The following is a 15931-nucleotide window of genomic DNA, read 5'->3' on the forward strand; positions in this document are numbered from 1 at the left end:
ATGTTGCATGTCTGATTTGTATTCACAGCTAAGTACCTTGCAGTATCTGCTGTTTTAAATGCTGTTTTTTTTTATCACACTATAAATGAACTGTAGAAGATGCTTTGTCTTTTTGATCTTCCAGTAATTTGCATGTGATTTCAACATTATCTCTCCTTTCTAATGACTACTGAAGCATGACAGCATCCTTGGTACTCTCACTGAGCTTTGTAATAGATTAGGTTTGGCTTAAATGAATTGACCACCTTGTTTAAGGTTATCAGAGCTTTATTCTACCGCTGTCATCATTCAATCTTATCTTTAAATTCAGAAATATTCTGTTCTTGAATTTTCAATTGCTCTTACCTTTTTATTGTGCCTTTGAGTGTTTTGCAGTCAACTGACTTTATACATTGCTAGGTAGCATATGAGGCAGCTAAGGGCCTCGCCTATCTTTCACAGATTTCTTTTTTTCTGCAGATGGGTATCTCTTTTCTTAACCCTTTTGGGTGCCCCAAGATGTAGCCACTATTTCATGAGGTCTGCCACTCCAGGGACCCCATGACATGGTGGCTACGTCATGCCCTTAGAGTGCTCGTTTCCAAGGGGAGATGGCATCCTGCGCCCCATAGCACAGGGAAATGGAAGAGCAGGACTCCTGTTCCGTATCCAGGTTAAGGGTCGCCACGATCACATGACCGCTCTAAAGAAGAGGTCACGTGATCGCCACTTTCCATCCCGGCGCTCATGTGGTTAAAGGATTGGTGCCACTGGCAAAGGGAAGGGAGGTCCAAAACTAGTTCTCAAAGGCCCCACACACGCAGTTATAATTAAGTAATAATCCCTGAAGAACAGGGCATTACTGGCCAGTAATGCCCTGACTGGAAGAGTTGAAGGCCTGAGGCGAAGCCGGGAGACTTTTTAACCCAGCCAGGGCATTATTGGCCAGTAATGCCCTGTTCTGAGGGGATTATTACTATTATAGGCTAAATGTAGGCTTATTTCATAAATAATATACACTTTGGTATAGTTAAATAGATTTTTTTATTCAAATAAAATGGTAAATACATGAATCCACCTCTATATACTCTTACACTGCAGATATCTATATCCACACACTGCCACCTCCTCTGTGTGTACACACACACACACAGCAGCTCATACACAAACTGCTGCTACACACACACACACACACACACACACACACACACACACACACACACACACACACACACAACACAGTGCCTCTACACACATACACACACACTGGAGCTCTAGACACACAACACAGCACCTCCTCTACACTCACTACACAGCACCTCTACACACACAGCAGCTCTACACACACACAAACTCTGCTGCTACACACACATGCTACACCCATAAACACTGCTACTGACACACACACACACACACACACACACACACTGGAGCTCTATACACATGTAACGGATTTTCTGGCCTAGCATGACCCACCCAATCTCACATTGGCCCCTGTGGTCTAACCAGTCCCCATTACAGTGTAGTGTCTGGTGGTGCACCTGTTGGCAACAGGACTCCTGAGTCTCCCGCATGATGTTGTGTGGGGATTGCCAACCCAGACAGGCAGCTGAGGTAGTGTGCATGAGTCCTACCTATATCCAGTGCAGCGCCTCCACCTCATCAGGATCCCAGCGTCCGCTTGTGGATGGTCCTGGTGAGGAACTCCTCTGTGGTGCACTCCTCTGTGTAATCACTCCACACTTACACGAGGGTATGAGTTAACAAGATCATCTTTATTGACTTGCGGCGGGCCAGCTGCCCCTCACAGCGATTGTACTCAGCCGCTCATGTTCACCGCACTTCCCTTTGAAAGGTGTCCTTTCCCTAAATTGGGGATTCCCTATCTCCCCTTGGGGAGATAGTCCCTGTGCCAGGTCCCTGGTCACAGTCTCATAAACTGTCTCCTCCCAAGCCTGCACTCAGACTTGCTCCTTGTCTCATAACCTCTTACATAATCTTCCAACAGCTTAGCAACAACTTCCAACTACCTCCAGCTCTACACTCACACAAACTGCTGCTACACATACAACAGCACAACACACACACACACACACTGCAGCCACAATCAAAAATGCAGCCACTTACTAAACTTTGCACTCTCCCCCCCAGCTTTACACACAACGCAGCACCTCTACCCTGTCTCAGCTGTTCTGAAAGCTGATTGGCTGGAAATAAACAGATTGAAAACTGCATTTTGCAAGCTGCTGAAATTCAGGGCATTACTATGGATAATGCCCGGAATTTTAACCAATCAGAGAGCAGGGTTTTCAATAATGCCCTGAATTTTACTGCTTTAGCCTATAATTACAATTAATTAAGGCCTCTTGCTTAGATAAGTATTGCTGTGAAAAGCCCAGTCTATTTGTGTCACCTGAGAACAGAGACCATCCCTGGTGTAGGTTAAAACTTGATACATTTCTAAAACTGTCAGCCAAGAGTAAAGCTTCTTTTTTACATTGCTTTTTAGTGTCTTTATCGTGTTTTTGTTGCCTTGGTTAGGGAGGGGAGGGGGGGGGGCTGTTTTGGCAATTTTATATAGGAATCAAGATTCATACTGCTCCATGTATGATGATCAGTAACATGGAAAGGACAAGGTGAAGATGAGAGCAATACATTTTTTATTATTGATTTGTATATTGGTTTATTAGCTTAGTAGCAGTACAATTTAATTAATGGTATCCTTATCTAGTCTTCGTTATTATTAGTGATTTATTAATTAATCTATTGCATTTTTCAACATATTGTCATTTGATATTGTATAATATTGGTGTGTATATATAAGTATATTGCAATACACTCCTAGGCGCTGTCTAAACAATATATATTTTATATATTATAAAACAGCGCTAAAAACAACTATATGTAAATGACAAACTGTTTAGATTGGAAATACCAGTGAGAATCTATAATAGTATAAAAGGAACACTTCAAAATACTAAAAACGTAAGTGATTATGCTAAAATAATATACTTAATTGTGTAAAAGTCCAAGCAGTAAGAATGACCACCACAGTGGAACCTTTGGGAGTCACAGGCTGCCTTCTCCACAGGGAAAACTGATCCCAATGATAATCTAAGGCCTGGGACATAGTAGTGTGAGCAAGGCTGAGCCGTGCTGAGCCGCGCTCACACTGGGCACTGAGCCCCTGCAGCCGCAATGAGAGCGGCTTTAGAAGGGGCTCGCGCACACTTGCGGAAGCGTGTGTCTCACCAAGTTTTCAGATTTGGCGCTCGCCGGAGTGCAGGGCCGGTCACGTTAGCGGTTCGCCCCATGAGGGCGAACCAGCTCCGTGATGTCACTGGCCCGCCCCCAGACCCGCCCCTGACACGCCCACGGACGGCGTGCTGTGTAAGGCCAGGGAAAGCACCGCTTTCGCTGAGCCTCAGCGCGCCTCCGCACGGACAAAATGTCTATGTCCCAGGCCTAAGGATAAAAAAAGAAAGAATGAGAGGCGCATTCTCCTAGTATAATCTTCATGAACAATTTAATTAAAAGTTAAATAACGGCAATGGTTCGGGGGCGTGGCCAGCAGCTGAGCAGAGCGGACGGCTAATGAGCTCTGGGCTAGATTGATTAATTTGGGCCATTAACCCTTCCCTAGCAGAGCCCCAAATAAAAGACAATATAGCACTAACATCTGCAGTCCACCCCTGATGCCTACATCACCTGCAATCTTGCAGTAATCCCCGCATTCATCCCGCGAGGTGCCGTGGATTGGGGCCGCACTCATCGGGTCAAGATGGCGCTGATCTCCACATGAGCTGACCCTGCGTAGCACTGAGGCAGAGGGGAGAAATCCCCCCTCCCCCCAGAGAGACTGAGGAGGGCAGACAGAGAAATTCCCCCCTCCCCCGCTCATATCGCTGATCGGAGCTGCCAGAGGTGAGTGCGGAGACCATGGGAGGCGGAGCATCCATTTTGACTTGGCGGGAAGCAAGACAAAAACCGGAGAGCTGCCGGAGGAAGATGCCGCATCATCCCTAAAATCCCAGTGTGAGACCCCCTGGTCCCGGAGGGTTGGGGTGAGAGACGGCGGCCTGCTCTTGTTGGAGGAGCTCCCGCGGAGAGTGAGTCCTGATCCCCGGGGACGCAAGAGTTGTTGGCGAGCGTGCCGCGCGGTGGTGCTGGTCTGCGACTGTGGCACTGGAAGGTGCAGCTGGTTCCGATCGTGGAGGGCTGGAGGCTAGAGGGCTCCAGAGCTGGATACAAGCAACTGAGACCCGGAGCAGGAGAGAGCTGGGAGCTCAAGTCTCTGAACAGTCCAAAATGGCCACTGGCCGAGACTGACACAGGGGAAATTACAGCAGAGCGCTAAAGACTCAGGGAGGTAAACGGAGAGGCAAGTGGCAGAGCGAGTCCGCCCAACACCAGATAAGGACACAGACAGCCTGTAAGGGGAAGCAGAAGAGGCTGTGGATAATCAGAAGCGGCCTTCTTGTTTCCAGGCCCCCCTCCGAGGAACCAAAAGACTGTGAGATCATACCCCATATGAGCTATCAGAACAGAGCCTCTTGGGACACGGGCATTTAGAGAGGTGCAGGTTGACTGTGAGTTGGACTTGAATATCAGCCTGGGTCAGACAGATAAATATATCGCTCCCCAAGTGTCTACAAAAAAGGAACCATATACCCCATCTTCAAATAAATAAAGTTGCTTTCTGACCCCGTTTGGGTGTGCTGCTGGAGGTCTGCTGAGGTGGAACCCTCCAGGTACTATATAAATCGTGTAAAACTCCACTCGCAGGGCAAGACCGAGCGGTGGCCCACAATGCAAATACTAAATTCCATTAAAAAAGTTCTAATGGGAGTGACGTCACGGAGTATGGCCGTCTTGGAGATGAGCTCCTGAGACACTCCTATAGAAACGGACTAGATAGAGCACAAACCGAGAAAGATTTAAACTCTTTTCAGCGGAAATAACACACTAAGAGACAGGCAATGGCTGGAAAAGCAAAAAGAACACAAAATCAGGACGTACCAAACACAGGCTTTCCATCTTTTCAAATTTCTGCAAATTAGACATTTCCTCTAAACAATTTCTCATAAAGCGAGCTTCCCAAATCTATAAAAATTTGAAACATGATGCAAAAAAGGTACCTACAAGAGAGGCCTGGTATCAGGAATATACGCGGGAATAGAGTCGTCAGTAAATAATCCGGATCATAACTACATGCTAAAATGGCCTGCCTCATCGGTATATTTGGATCCTGGTTTTTCTTGCGCCTCTTTTATATTTAACCTCTGACGAAGTTGCATAGATGCAACGAAACGCATAAGGCAATTCAGATCCCCAGTGAAGGTACTTGCAGAACGGAACGACGGAGTGAGAGCTAAGGACTATCTGGTCCATCATTCAGGGACCATCTGGAAGAAATTGATGAATCTCGGGGCAGGGCCACCATTTGCCAGAGGTCTGAGTTTGCAGTGTACCTTCATCACATCTTATGAGAAAAGTACACACTGTTGATCAGGCATGAGGAAAGACTGTGGAGAGTATACAGCTGAGATGGGGACTGATTATTGAGTATTGCACTCAGAAATGCGATTTTAAATTCGATTTTTGTGAGTTGAACCATTGCTGTTTTTAACTTTGTATTAAATTGTTCAAGCAATATTATATTAGGAGAGTGTGCCTCCCTTTCTCTTTTCTCTCTCTCTCCTCTCTTCTCTCTCCTCTCTCCTCTCTCTCTCATAATTTTTTGGGGACTAAGCAAATTGTATCTTCCTGAACTGGTTACGCAAAAACTTCTGCTTTGAGCTGCTGTGCTAGTCATCGTCTAACTTGGAGACATTGGAAAACGCTTCTCTTCTATGACAAATAAGTGTTGAGAAAATGTTGTATTTTTTACTTAAGTTTGTATAGTTCAAAAATCTGTTTAACCAATTTTACTTAACCCCTTGGAACATAACAAGAACGTTGTTACATTTAACGCTTATTAAAGCAGCAAAACATGAAATCTTATGATTTTTTTTAAAATCAGTTTTGTAGTATTAGTTCATTCTTACTGCATTTTCAACTCATAATGCCAATTTTAATGAGTTTTAAAGCATCCTTTGATTTTTATAGCAGGTTTTAGCCAGCCTCCCAAGCAGTGCAAGATCTTTGCAACAGTTTACCGGTTTAGGATAATTTGTTGCCAATATTCCCAGCATTGGGCGAACCGCTCACATGACCTGCTCGTTGTGCCGAGAAATCGTGCGCCGCCTTCTGCTGCCGCCCGCGCGATCAATGCCTTAAGGCATTGTGATCACGCTGCAGGCGGCCACCTCCGCACGGTCTGCAGTAGCATGGATTTAGCCAAAGGATTTTTACAGATTTATAACAGGAGCCAGCTTAGGTAAGAATGTAGAATTATACATAGTCATATGCTTTACATAACAAAATGAGAAAAAAGGGGGAAAGTTACTGTAAGTAAGTATTGCTGCTTTAAGCTCCTTTTTTTTTACATGATTTGCTAACATGAAATTCTCCTGATATAGTCTTTCAAATCATAGAAATTTACCAGATCAAGTATTTTCACATTTATCCTGTACTTTAAGTACGTTAGTCATGTTTGTTCTTCATTATCTTTGTTCGCTTTGGTACTGTATAAAACTACCAACATGCTGCACTTTGTAAGCAGAGAGGATTTACAAGTCGTGAACAATATCATAGTAGTTTTTTTAATCAAGCTGAACGTGCATCATCTATTGATAATTGGTTACTGTATATGTAACATCTCCCGCCTTTTTTCAAAATGTTCAATGTCATTTATTTTCTGCCTTTTCCTTTACGTCTGACAATGTAATTACTTTTCCATTGAATCTATATTTCTGCCCCGTCCGTAATGATATTCTCTTCGTACAGATTGTTTCACTGTCTTCATATGTCTCCAGTACTTGAAATAGGTGGGTCAGCCTGGAATAGCACATTAGAAGTTAAGCCTGCTTGTTGCCCCTACACGTCAAGATGGTGACCCATGTATAGGGTCAGTGTGGCTATCTCAGTGCAGCCAAAATGGCTGACATCACTATTTGTATGCGTTACCCATTCAGTTAGATGTAAGAAACAATTTATTCAGTGTTTGTGTTGACTATTTCATGTAGGAATCTTTGTATGGTGTGCCTGTAAGTCACTTCGATGAACCAGCATGCAATGCATCCAAAGTCTGTCCATTGTATTAGTCCACGTGCAGTGTTGCATGTCAGAGGGGAGTTGGGCTGGGATGCGCCCACCTGCTGGGAAACTGTACACTTCAAAGCCTGAGTGTTCTCTCCCTGGCAGTGAGGCGTCTTGCCCTGCTGCAGGTATGGAGCTGAGACTGAGGAGCAGTTGCTTGGGTCCTAACCCCATCAGCTCATTCCATTTTGACCCACTCATATTTCCCTCTTCCTGAGTCTCCCCGCCCCTTGGGGCCGTCTTATAGTACGATACCAGTGCCCGGTCCTGATTTGGTCCGTTTTAGATGAACCCCCAGTCTCTGATTGGCCGGCACCCGCTTCTCTATGCTTTCAGATAGGGACCAGGGTTCTATGTAAGCCGATGCCGATCAGAGTTCCATCGTCATTCGTGGTTCACTGATCTTGAAGACATCCTGGGCAAACTAGCTCTGGCAGAACCCAGCACCTAGTGAGCTAGGAGTCCCTTTAACTCTCTTTCTAGTGAGTTGTAACCGTGTTTCTGCTTGTGTTACTCCCTGTTGGCTTCGGCCAAAATAAACCTGTTTTATTTAACTCTTATGTTCTGTCTGGTGATTGCGATCCCAGTGAAACTGTTTTGTCCCATGTGACAACCTGGTTCTACTTCACACTATTGGTTCAATATGTATTTAGCATGTTTATCTTTTTTTTCTTTCTGTTTAGCAGGATATTTATTAAATTGTGCCTAAGGCCCGTAATATAGGGGGTGTGCGCGCGTGCCTGTGCGAACGCTTTTTTTGTGTACGGTCCGTGCTGCTGTTAGCGACAGGCTTGGAAGGTACTGTGTGTGTGTCACTGTGTGTTAGTGTGTCACTGGGGAAGCTGTGTGTGTGTGTGTATTAAAATTTTTTTTAAAAAGACATGCTGTGAGAATAAATTATTAATGTTGTACACATATATACATACATACATACACACATACACACATACACACATACATATACATTGCGGTAGCGTCGCGAATACTTACTTTTCGGAGTCTTCCCCGCTATCGCCCGGCTCCACGCTCACTGCCGTGCGCGCACGCGGCCCTAGCATACAATGGCTGGCTAACCACAGCCAACTATAACTGCCGCGTGCGCCCACTATATTCCGGGCCTTCCTGGGGGGGGGGGGACTAAAGAATTATCACAGTTTAATAAATATCTCCCTGTGACAGGGTGAATAAACGTCACCAGCCCTATGCCTGGCAGACCTATGTTTAGGTCTACAGTGCAGCAGTGATGAGGTTAATGTTCAGCTGAGAGGTCTGGTTAATTAGTCTGATCCCAGCTGCCTCATCAAGGAGCTTTAAAAAACGCCAGGCTGTACACACATGCAGCCTGTATGAACCAGAGAGAGTACTGAAATGCGCAAGTAGGATTACTGCTATAAGGTCTGCCTTCAATATACATTTTTGATGAACTGTTTGCTGTACTGTTACGCTGGAATCTAAACAGCCCTTGTTGGGAAAGGGCAAGCCCTGCTCAGGACTTAATTTCCATTTTGTATGCTGAAAAGAAGCTGTTTTTGTTTTTGTGTGCTGTATTTTTTAAGGCTCAATAAACAAGCCTTTGCAAGAAACCCACGTGTGGTTGCATGTACCCTGCAACACTCCCTAAAAAAAAACATGCTATATAAGTGGCAAAATACAATATAGTCTATGGGAGTTTCCATGGGATGGGCTCTGATCAACATTATTGGAGTTTAATGAATAAACCCCCTTAATGTTTTTAAATCTTTGTTTGCGCTTTCTACTTCATTTACACTGCCTATTATTGTTTGGGTTCCCCAGCAGTTTGTCCTCTGGCCTTCTTGTTTTGCCTAAATTTCATTTGCTTGCTTTTAGAAGTCACGTTTCTGCTGGCCCAACACATAATTTTCTTCCATATTGAAATTCATTGCATTCAAATTTCTTCGTCTTTTGGCATTCACAGGATAGATGGGCTTTCATTTTTGTAAGCTCCGTTTAAACCGAGCGATTTGCTGCTCTGCTAGCCTGGTCTATGCATTTGATCTTTCACTTTCTGCTGTTCTACCCAGAATGCAGACAGACTTGGCGTTATCTTTCATTCTGATGCGTCTTTTTCAATTCCTCCAATGTATAATTTTTCAAAACACTTCTCAAGTTTACTGCAATCAATAATCATTTTCCGGAGGACAACTGGTCTCAGCTGCCCACTCCCCCCCCACCCCCACCTGTTGGCAATTCTGTTCATACTCTCGTCACTAACAGCTTTTCCTTTTATACATACAGAATACTAGTTTTCTTCCACCTTTTACCTGTCTCTAAAGTTGAAGATTGGTTGCTTAACGCAGGTTTATTTTGCTCCTTCTCTTGTTCCGTTTGTAAAGCCTTCTAAACTTAACTATGCAAACAATAAACAAGATATAAAGCGCTAAAATCACTTTAATAAATGTAGATGAAGGTGACTAAATTAAAACTATCCCTTAGTTCAGTAACTGTACTGCTAGAGTATAGAGACTAGTACATTTTGATTGTAGGGGGGAAAAAAGCGCAAAGAAATAGGTGAACAAAATGGAGAAGAAAGGCAAAAAAAAAGGGGAGAAAAATGAAATATATATATTATAGTGTAACAAGTTTAATAAAATGTCTAATTTCTGCATGGATGGTAAATATTGCACATGTACAGTAGTACAGTACCTAGAATGCATGCATTGATTCATAAGGTGAATCTTCTTTATCTGTTGTCTCAGGAATGATTTTCTCACTGGGAAGGTATGAAAAATAATTAACCAAAATAGAGGGCGCACACAGCGCAAAATGTAATATATAACTTAAAGCAGCAAAACATGAAATCTTTTGGGTTTTTTTTTTTTTTAAATAAATCCGTTCTGTAGTATTAGATAATAGTGACATTTTAGGTTTTTATTCAATTCTTAATGCCATTTTTAATGAGTTTTAAAGCATCCTTTGAGTTCTATAGCAGGTTTTAACTCGCCTCACAAGCAGTGCAAGATCTATGCAACACTTTCCTGTTTGGGATAATTTGTTGCAATTGTTCCCAGCAGTTTAGGTTATAAACTGTAACAATAGATACTGTTCCCTTGTAATATAAGGATTCAAAGTAGCTGCTGAGTTACACTGACTGAAGCAGCCAATCAGGATTTTCACAGATTTATAACCGGAGCACCAAACCATTGCCAGTTAGGTTAGAATGTAGAATTATACATCGTCATAGAGGGAAGTACATGCACGCTGCAATATGGTGCTGGAGGGGGGTACTTATCTGCCGGTGCACTGGATCCAGGGAGGTCCAGACGTCCCAGTGGAAAATAGTGTAGAGAATGGAAGCAGGCACACGGTCTTATGCAAAGAATATTTAATGTGCCACCAAAAGGACCAATGTTTCGGCAGGGAACTGCCTTTATCAAGGAGAGTTGATAAAGGCAGTTCCCTGCCGAATTATACATCGTCACATGCTTTACATATACATTTACATATACATTTACATATACATAGAAAGAAAGAAAGAAAAATTGGAAAGTAGTGTTGCTGCTTTAGCTATGTATTGATTCATTAGTTTTTAGGGGGTTTTGTTTTTAAATTTTGATTTCTTGAGTAACTGCTGCATTTGTTGTCTTTTACTTGCCTACATAATGATGATAATAATAATTTTAAATTCATGGAGCGCTTTTCTCCCAAAGGGACTCGAAGTGCCTCACAATTACAGTATAGTGCCCGGTACGCTGCACACAGGAATGTATACAGACCGTCCCAGCCCAGATCAGCTTACAATCTACGTTTGTGGTGCCTGAGGCACAGGGAGATGAAGTGACTTGCCCTAGGTCACAAGGAACTGGAATTGAACCAGGTTCCCCTGATTGAAACTCAAACTCTGTGTCTTTACTCACTGAGCCACTCCTTTTCCACTCCATGTGATTTGTGTTTACCTAAATCCTGCCTTCATGAGGGTCTATCATATTTAGTCTATTAAGAATTCATGTATTTGGAATCATAAAGCCGAACGCTAATTCAACTTTCTAAGGCTCATCTCCACCATTGCTTGTCCCAGCCTTGCTTTTCCAGTTGAGCAGTTGTACAGTATGAACCATACGTAAACTTCTCTGTCTAATACAAAACACATATGACATTTAGATGCTGCGTCAACTGTGACAGGAAATGTAAAATGCAGAGTACTATATGTTTACCTTTCACAGGATTTCAGGGCTTTACAACTTCGACTGCTAGTCATAAAGCTAACTGGGATCAAACGATAAAATAACTTTTGACTACTTTGGTAACTATTTTGGCTGCAAGAATTTATGATAATGTCAGATGTATTATCTGTCTACTTGGACCCCTGCTTGCTTTTTGTTTCTTAAAATAAATCATACAGAAGAGTATAAAAACAATACTTTACTGTTATTAAAACATTAGTACAATACTGTATGATAAAACAAAATCCTATAAGCTACAAAGCTAAACCTTTTAGATGCATATTTATTAATATATACAGTGTGTGTATATATATATAGATATATAGATAGATAGATATATATATATATATATATCATGCTAAAAGTAAGTAATTGGGAGGTATGGTAAGTATATTTGCATACACTTTCCAAGAAGGATGCAAGTAATGATTCATGAATGTTAAATCAACTTGCAGGATTCCATATTTACATTTAAACCTGTTTCTCGTTTTATTTTATTTTTAAAAAAACAACAAAATTAATGTCTTGATTGTAGGGGGGAAAAAAGCGCAAAGAAATAGGTGAACAAAATGGAGAAGAAAGGCAAAAAAAAAGGGGAGAAAAATGAAATATATATATTATAGTGTAACAAGTTTAATAAAATGTCTAATTTCTGCATGGATGGTAAATATTGCACATGTACAGTAGTACAGTACCTAGAATGCATGCATTGATTCATAAGGTGAATCTTCTTTATCTGTTGTCTCAGGAATGATTTTCTCACTGGGAAGGTATGAAAAATAATTAACCAAAATAGAGGGCGCACACAGCGCAAAATGTAATATATAACTTAAAGCAGCAAAACATGAAATCTTTTGGGTTTTTTTTTTTTTTAAATAAATCCGTTCTGTAGTATTAGATAATAGTGACATTTTAGGTTTTTATTCAATTCTTAATGCCATTTTTAATGAGTTTTAAAGCATCCTTTGAGTTCTATAGCAGGTTTTAACTCGCCTCACAAGCAGTGCAAGATCTATGCAACACTTTCCTGTTTGGGATAATTTGTTGCAATTGTTCCCAGCAGTTTAGGTTATAAACTGTAACAATAGATACTGTTCCCTTGTAATATAAGGATTCAAAGTAGCTGCTGAGTTACACTGACTGAAGCAGCCAATCAGGATTTTCACAGATTTATAACAGGAGCACCAAACCATTGCCAGTTAGGTTAGAATGTAGAATTATACATCGTCATAGAGGGAAGTACATGCACGCTGCAATATGGTGCTGGAGGGGGGTACTTATCTGCCGGTGCACTGGATCCAGGGAGGTCCAGACGTCCCAGTGGAAAATAGTGTAGAGAATGGAAGCAGGCACACGGTCTTATGCAAAGAATATTTAATGTGCCACCAAAAGGACCAATGTTTCGGCAGGGAACTGCCTTTATCAAGGAGAGTTGATAAAGGCAGTTCCCTGCCGAATTATACATCGTCACATGCTTTACATATACATTTACATATACATTTACATATACATAGAAAGAAAGAAAGAAAAATTGGAAAGTAGTGTTGCTGCTTTAGCTATGTATTGATTCATTAGTTTTTAGGGGGTTTTGTTTTTAAATTTTGATTTCTTGAGTAACTGCTGCATTTGTTGTCTTTTACTTGCCTACATAATGATGATAATAATAATTTTAAATTCATGGAGCGCTTTTCTCCCAAAGGGACTCGAAGTGCCTCACAATTACAGTATAGTGCCCGGTACGCTGCACACAGGAATGTATACAGACCGTCCCAGCCCAGATCAGCTTACAATCTACGTTTGTGGTGCCTGAGGCACAGGGAGATGAAGTGACTTGCCCTAGGTCACAAGGAACTGGAATTGAACCAGGTTCCCCTGATTGAAACTCAAACTCTGTGTCTTTACTCACTGAGCCACTCCTTTTCCACTCCATGTGATTTGTGTTTACCTAAATCCTGCCTTCATGAGGGTCTATCATATTTAGTCTATTAAGAATTCATGTATTTGGAATCATAAAGCCGAACGCTAATTCAACTTTCTAAGGCTCATCTCCACCATTGCTTGTCCCAGCCTTGCTTTTCCAGTTGAGCAGTTGTACAGTATGAACCATACGTAAACTTCTCTGTCTAATACAAAACACATATGACATTTAGATGCTGCGTCAACTGTGACAGGAAATGTAAAATGCAGAGTACTATATGTTTACCTTTCACAGGATTTCAGGGCTTTACAACTTCGACTGCTAGTCATAAAGCTAACTGGGATCAAACGATAAAATAACTTTTGACTACTTTGGTAACTATTTTGGCTGCAAGAATTTATGATAATGTCAGATGTATTATCTGTCTACTTGGACCCCTGCTTGCTTTTTGTTTCTTAAAATAAATCATACAGAAGAGTATAAAAACAATACTTTACTGTTATTAAAACATTAGTACAATACTGTATGATAAAACAAAATCCTATAAGCTACAAAGCTAAACCTTTTAGATGCATATTTATTAATATATACAGTGTGTGTATATATATATAGATATATAGATAGATAGATATATATATATATATATCATGCTAAAAGTAAGTAATTGGGAGGTATGGTAAGTATATTTGCATACACTTTCCAAGAAGGATGCAAGTAATGATTCATGAATGTTAAATCAACTTGCAGGATTCCATATTTACATTTAAACCTGTTTCTCTTTTTATTTTATTTTTAAAAAAACAACAAAATTAATGTCTACTGTGTTTTTTTTATATTTGTTTTAGGACAAGACCAGAGTTGTGTCTCCAATAATTGATGTAATTAATATGGACAACTTTCAGTATGTTGGTGCATCGGCTGATTTAAAAGGCGGTACGTAATTATACGAAATTGTATGAGCACACAATGCAGAAATTTACTTTAGGGGATATTTGGCACACCTTGTATTGTATTAAGACTGACTTTGAGGCTTATTCAGTAAAGACTGATAGCCAATAAAGATCATTAATGACCATTTCAGTGAATGGCTTTAACTGAACATAATGACTTATGCACTTCCGCGAGTAGGCCACGAAAAGAGGCATTTAGAATGTATCTAACCGCACCAATGTATCAAACTACTTTACCCTTTTACAGGGTCCGAGTAAGGCCGCGCTTATAGTGCTGTTGATGCGACCGATGCCGTCGCAACCAGCGAAAGTTATCATTTGTTTTTTAGCGACGGTCGCCAGTGACGTCACTAAAGGCGACGTGCCACGCAATTTGATTGGTTTAGAGACAGTCACATGTGACGAATGTCTCTAAAAAAATCAAATTTACCCTTCCAAATTTTTAGACGCGCCGTCGCACTTACTATAAGCGCTTGCGACAAAGTCAATTAATTTGTTTTGGAGCGACATCCCGTCGCCGTCGCTTTGCACTATAAGCGCAGCCTAAGCTTGCCATTTAGGGCTTAGTTACATGAAGCAATAGGAGACACTAGACGGACGTTATGCAGTGAAAATATTATAATGCAATACATTTTGATACATTCTTTGCATCTCAAGCCATTATTGGAATCCCTCAATTCTCCAGCTGAAACTGACATGACATAAACTTGTCTGAGGTAATTGTAAGAAAGTAAGGCTGTGATTATACTAGATGTGACGCCGCACGGCGGGAAAACAAATAGCTGAAAACCGATGAAAACCGCGCCGCCTGGAGCTGCAGGGTGGCAGTCTCCTGAAAAGATTTTCTAAATTGCTTTTGGCAGGTGATGGCTGCATCACGTGAATGGTTTAGCCAATGAGGGCGAACCACTCACGACCACGCCTCCTTGCCTCCTCTGCATCTCCTCTCTTGTTGCCCCTGTATGATCAAGATCAGCGCCATCTGGTATAATCAAGGCCAGAGGTAACAATTGTATGCTGTACTGCACACTGTTTCTTTTTAGCTATATATAAAAAAGAACAATAATAATCTAATGTCACGGGAGACCAGTACTTTTACACCGAAACCACCGGGATCACTAGCACCAGACAGGACAAAGTTATTTAATAAAATGGGGTTTATTCTGGCACGCCAGCAGACAAAACAAAGATGTACAAAACAAGATACAATACCAACTGGGGACCTGGGGAGTAGACTCTAGCCTCGTTTGGTGCAGGGGCCTGCTTCAAGAAGGCTTGCCCTGTTCGCTTCTCATCCAGGATATCAGAGTGCTGATCACACAGCAGCCACTCTGACATGTATCTCCAGCTGGTCACTGGCTAGATCCAAACTCCTTCACAGAATGACTCTGTCTCAGTCTCTCAGATGCTCTGAGACACTCTCATATGCTCTCCACACTCCTTTCCAGAGTGTCTCTCTCCCTGTGGGATAACTAACTCCTGCTCTGACCAGCAGTGTTCCTTATATACCCCTTGGTGGCTATCCTTTAACATGGGAGGGGCTGCTGGCCAATCAAAGCAAACCTGCTTGTCCACTCTTTCACACTCACCAAATGTCTGTAACACCTCCACGCTCCCAACCATTGTCTCAATACACATTTATCTGCAGGAACTTCAGCTGATTAAATCACAGAGTCCCCTCCATAGAAATGCAACTCGCATGC

General features: G+C 41.8%; 1 protein-coding gene across 2 annotated transcripts in view; it reads left to right on the top strand.

Moving 5' to 3' along the window:
• The window catches only part of GALNT2 (polypeptide N-acetylgalactosaminyltransferase 2), a 363681-nt gene that overhangs the window by 265986 nt on the left and 81764 nt on the right, over positions 1 to 15931 (top strand). For both annotated transcript variants that reach the window (XM_075596873.1, XM_075596875.1), the window contains exon 8: positions 14124 to 14211. In XM_075596873.1, the coding sequence (XP_075452988.1) occupies positions 14124 to 14211 (88 nt within the window). The remainder of the gene's footprint in view (positions 1 to 14123; positions 14212 to 15931) is intronic.

The sequence above is a fragment of the Ascaphus truei genome, chromosome 4 (assembly GCF_040206685.1).
Source record: "Ascaphus truei isolate aAscTru1 chromosome 4, aAscTru1.hap1, whole genome shotgun sequence".
Taxonomy (NCBI): Eukaryota; Metazoa; Chordata; class Amphibia; order Anura; family Ascaphidae; genus Ascaphus; species Ascaphus truei.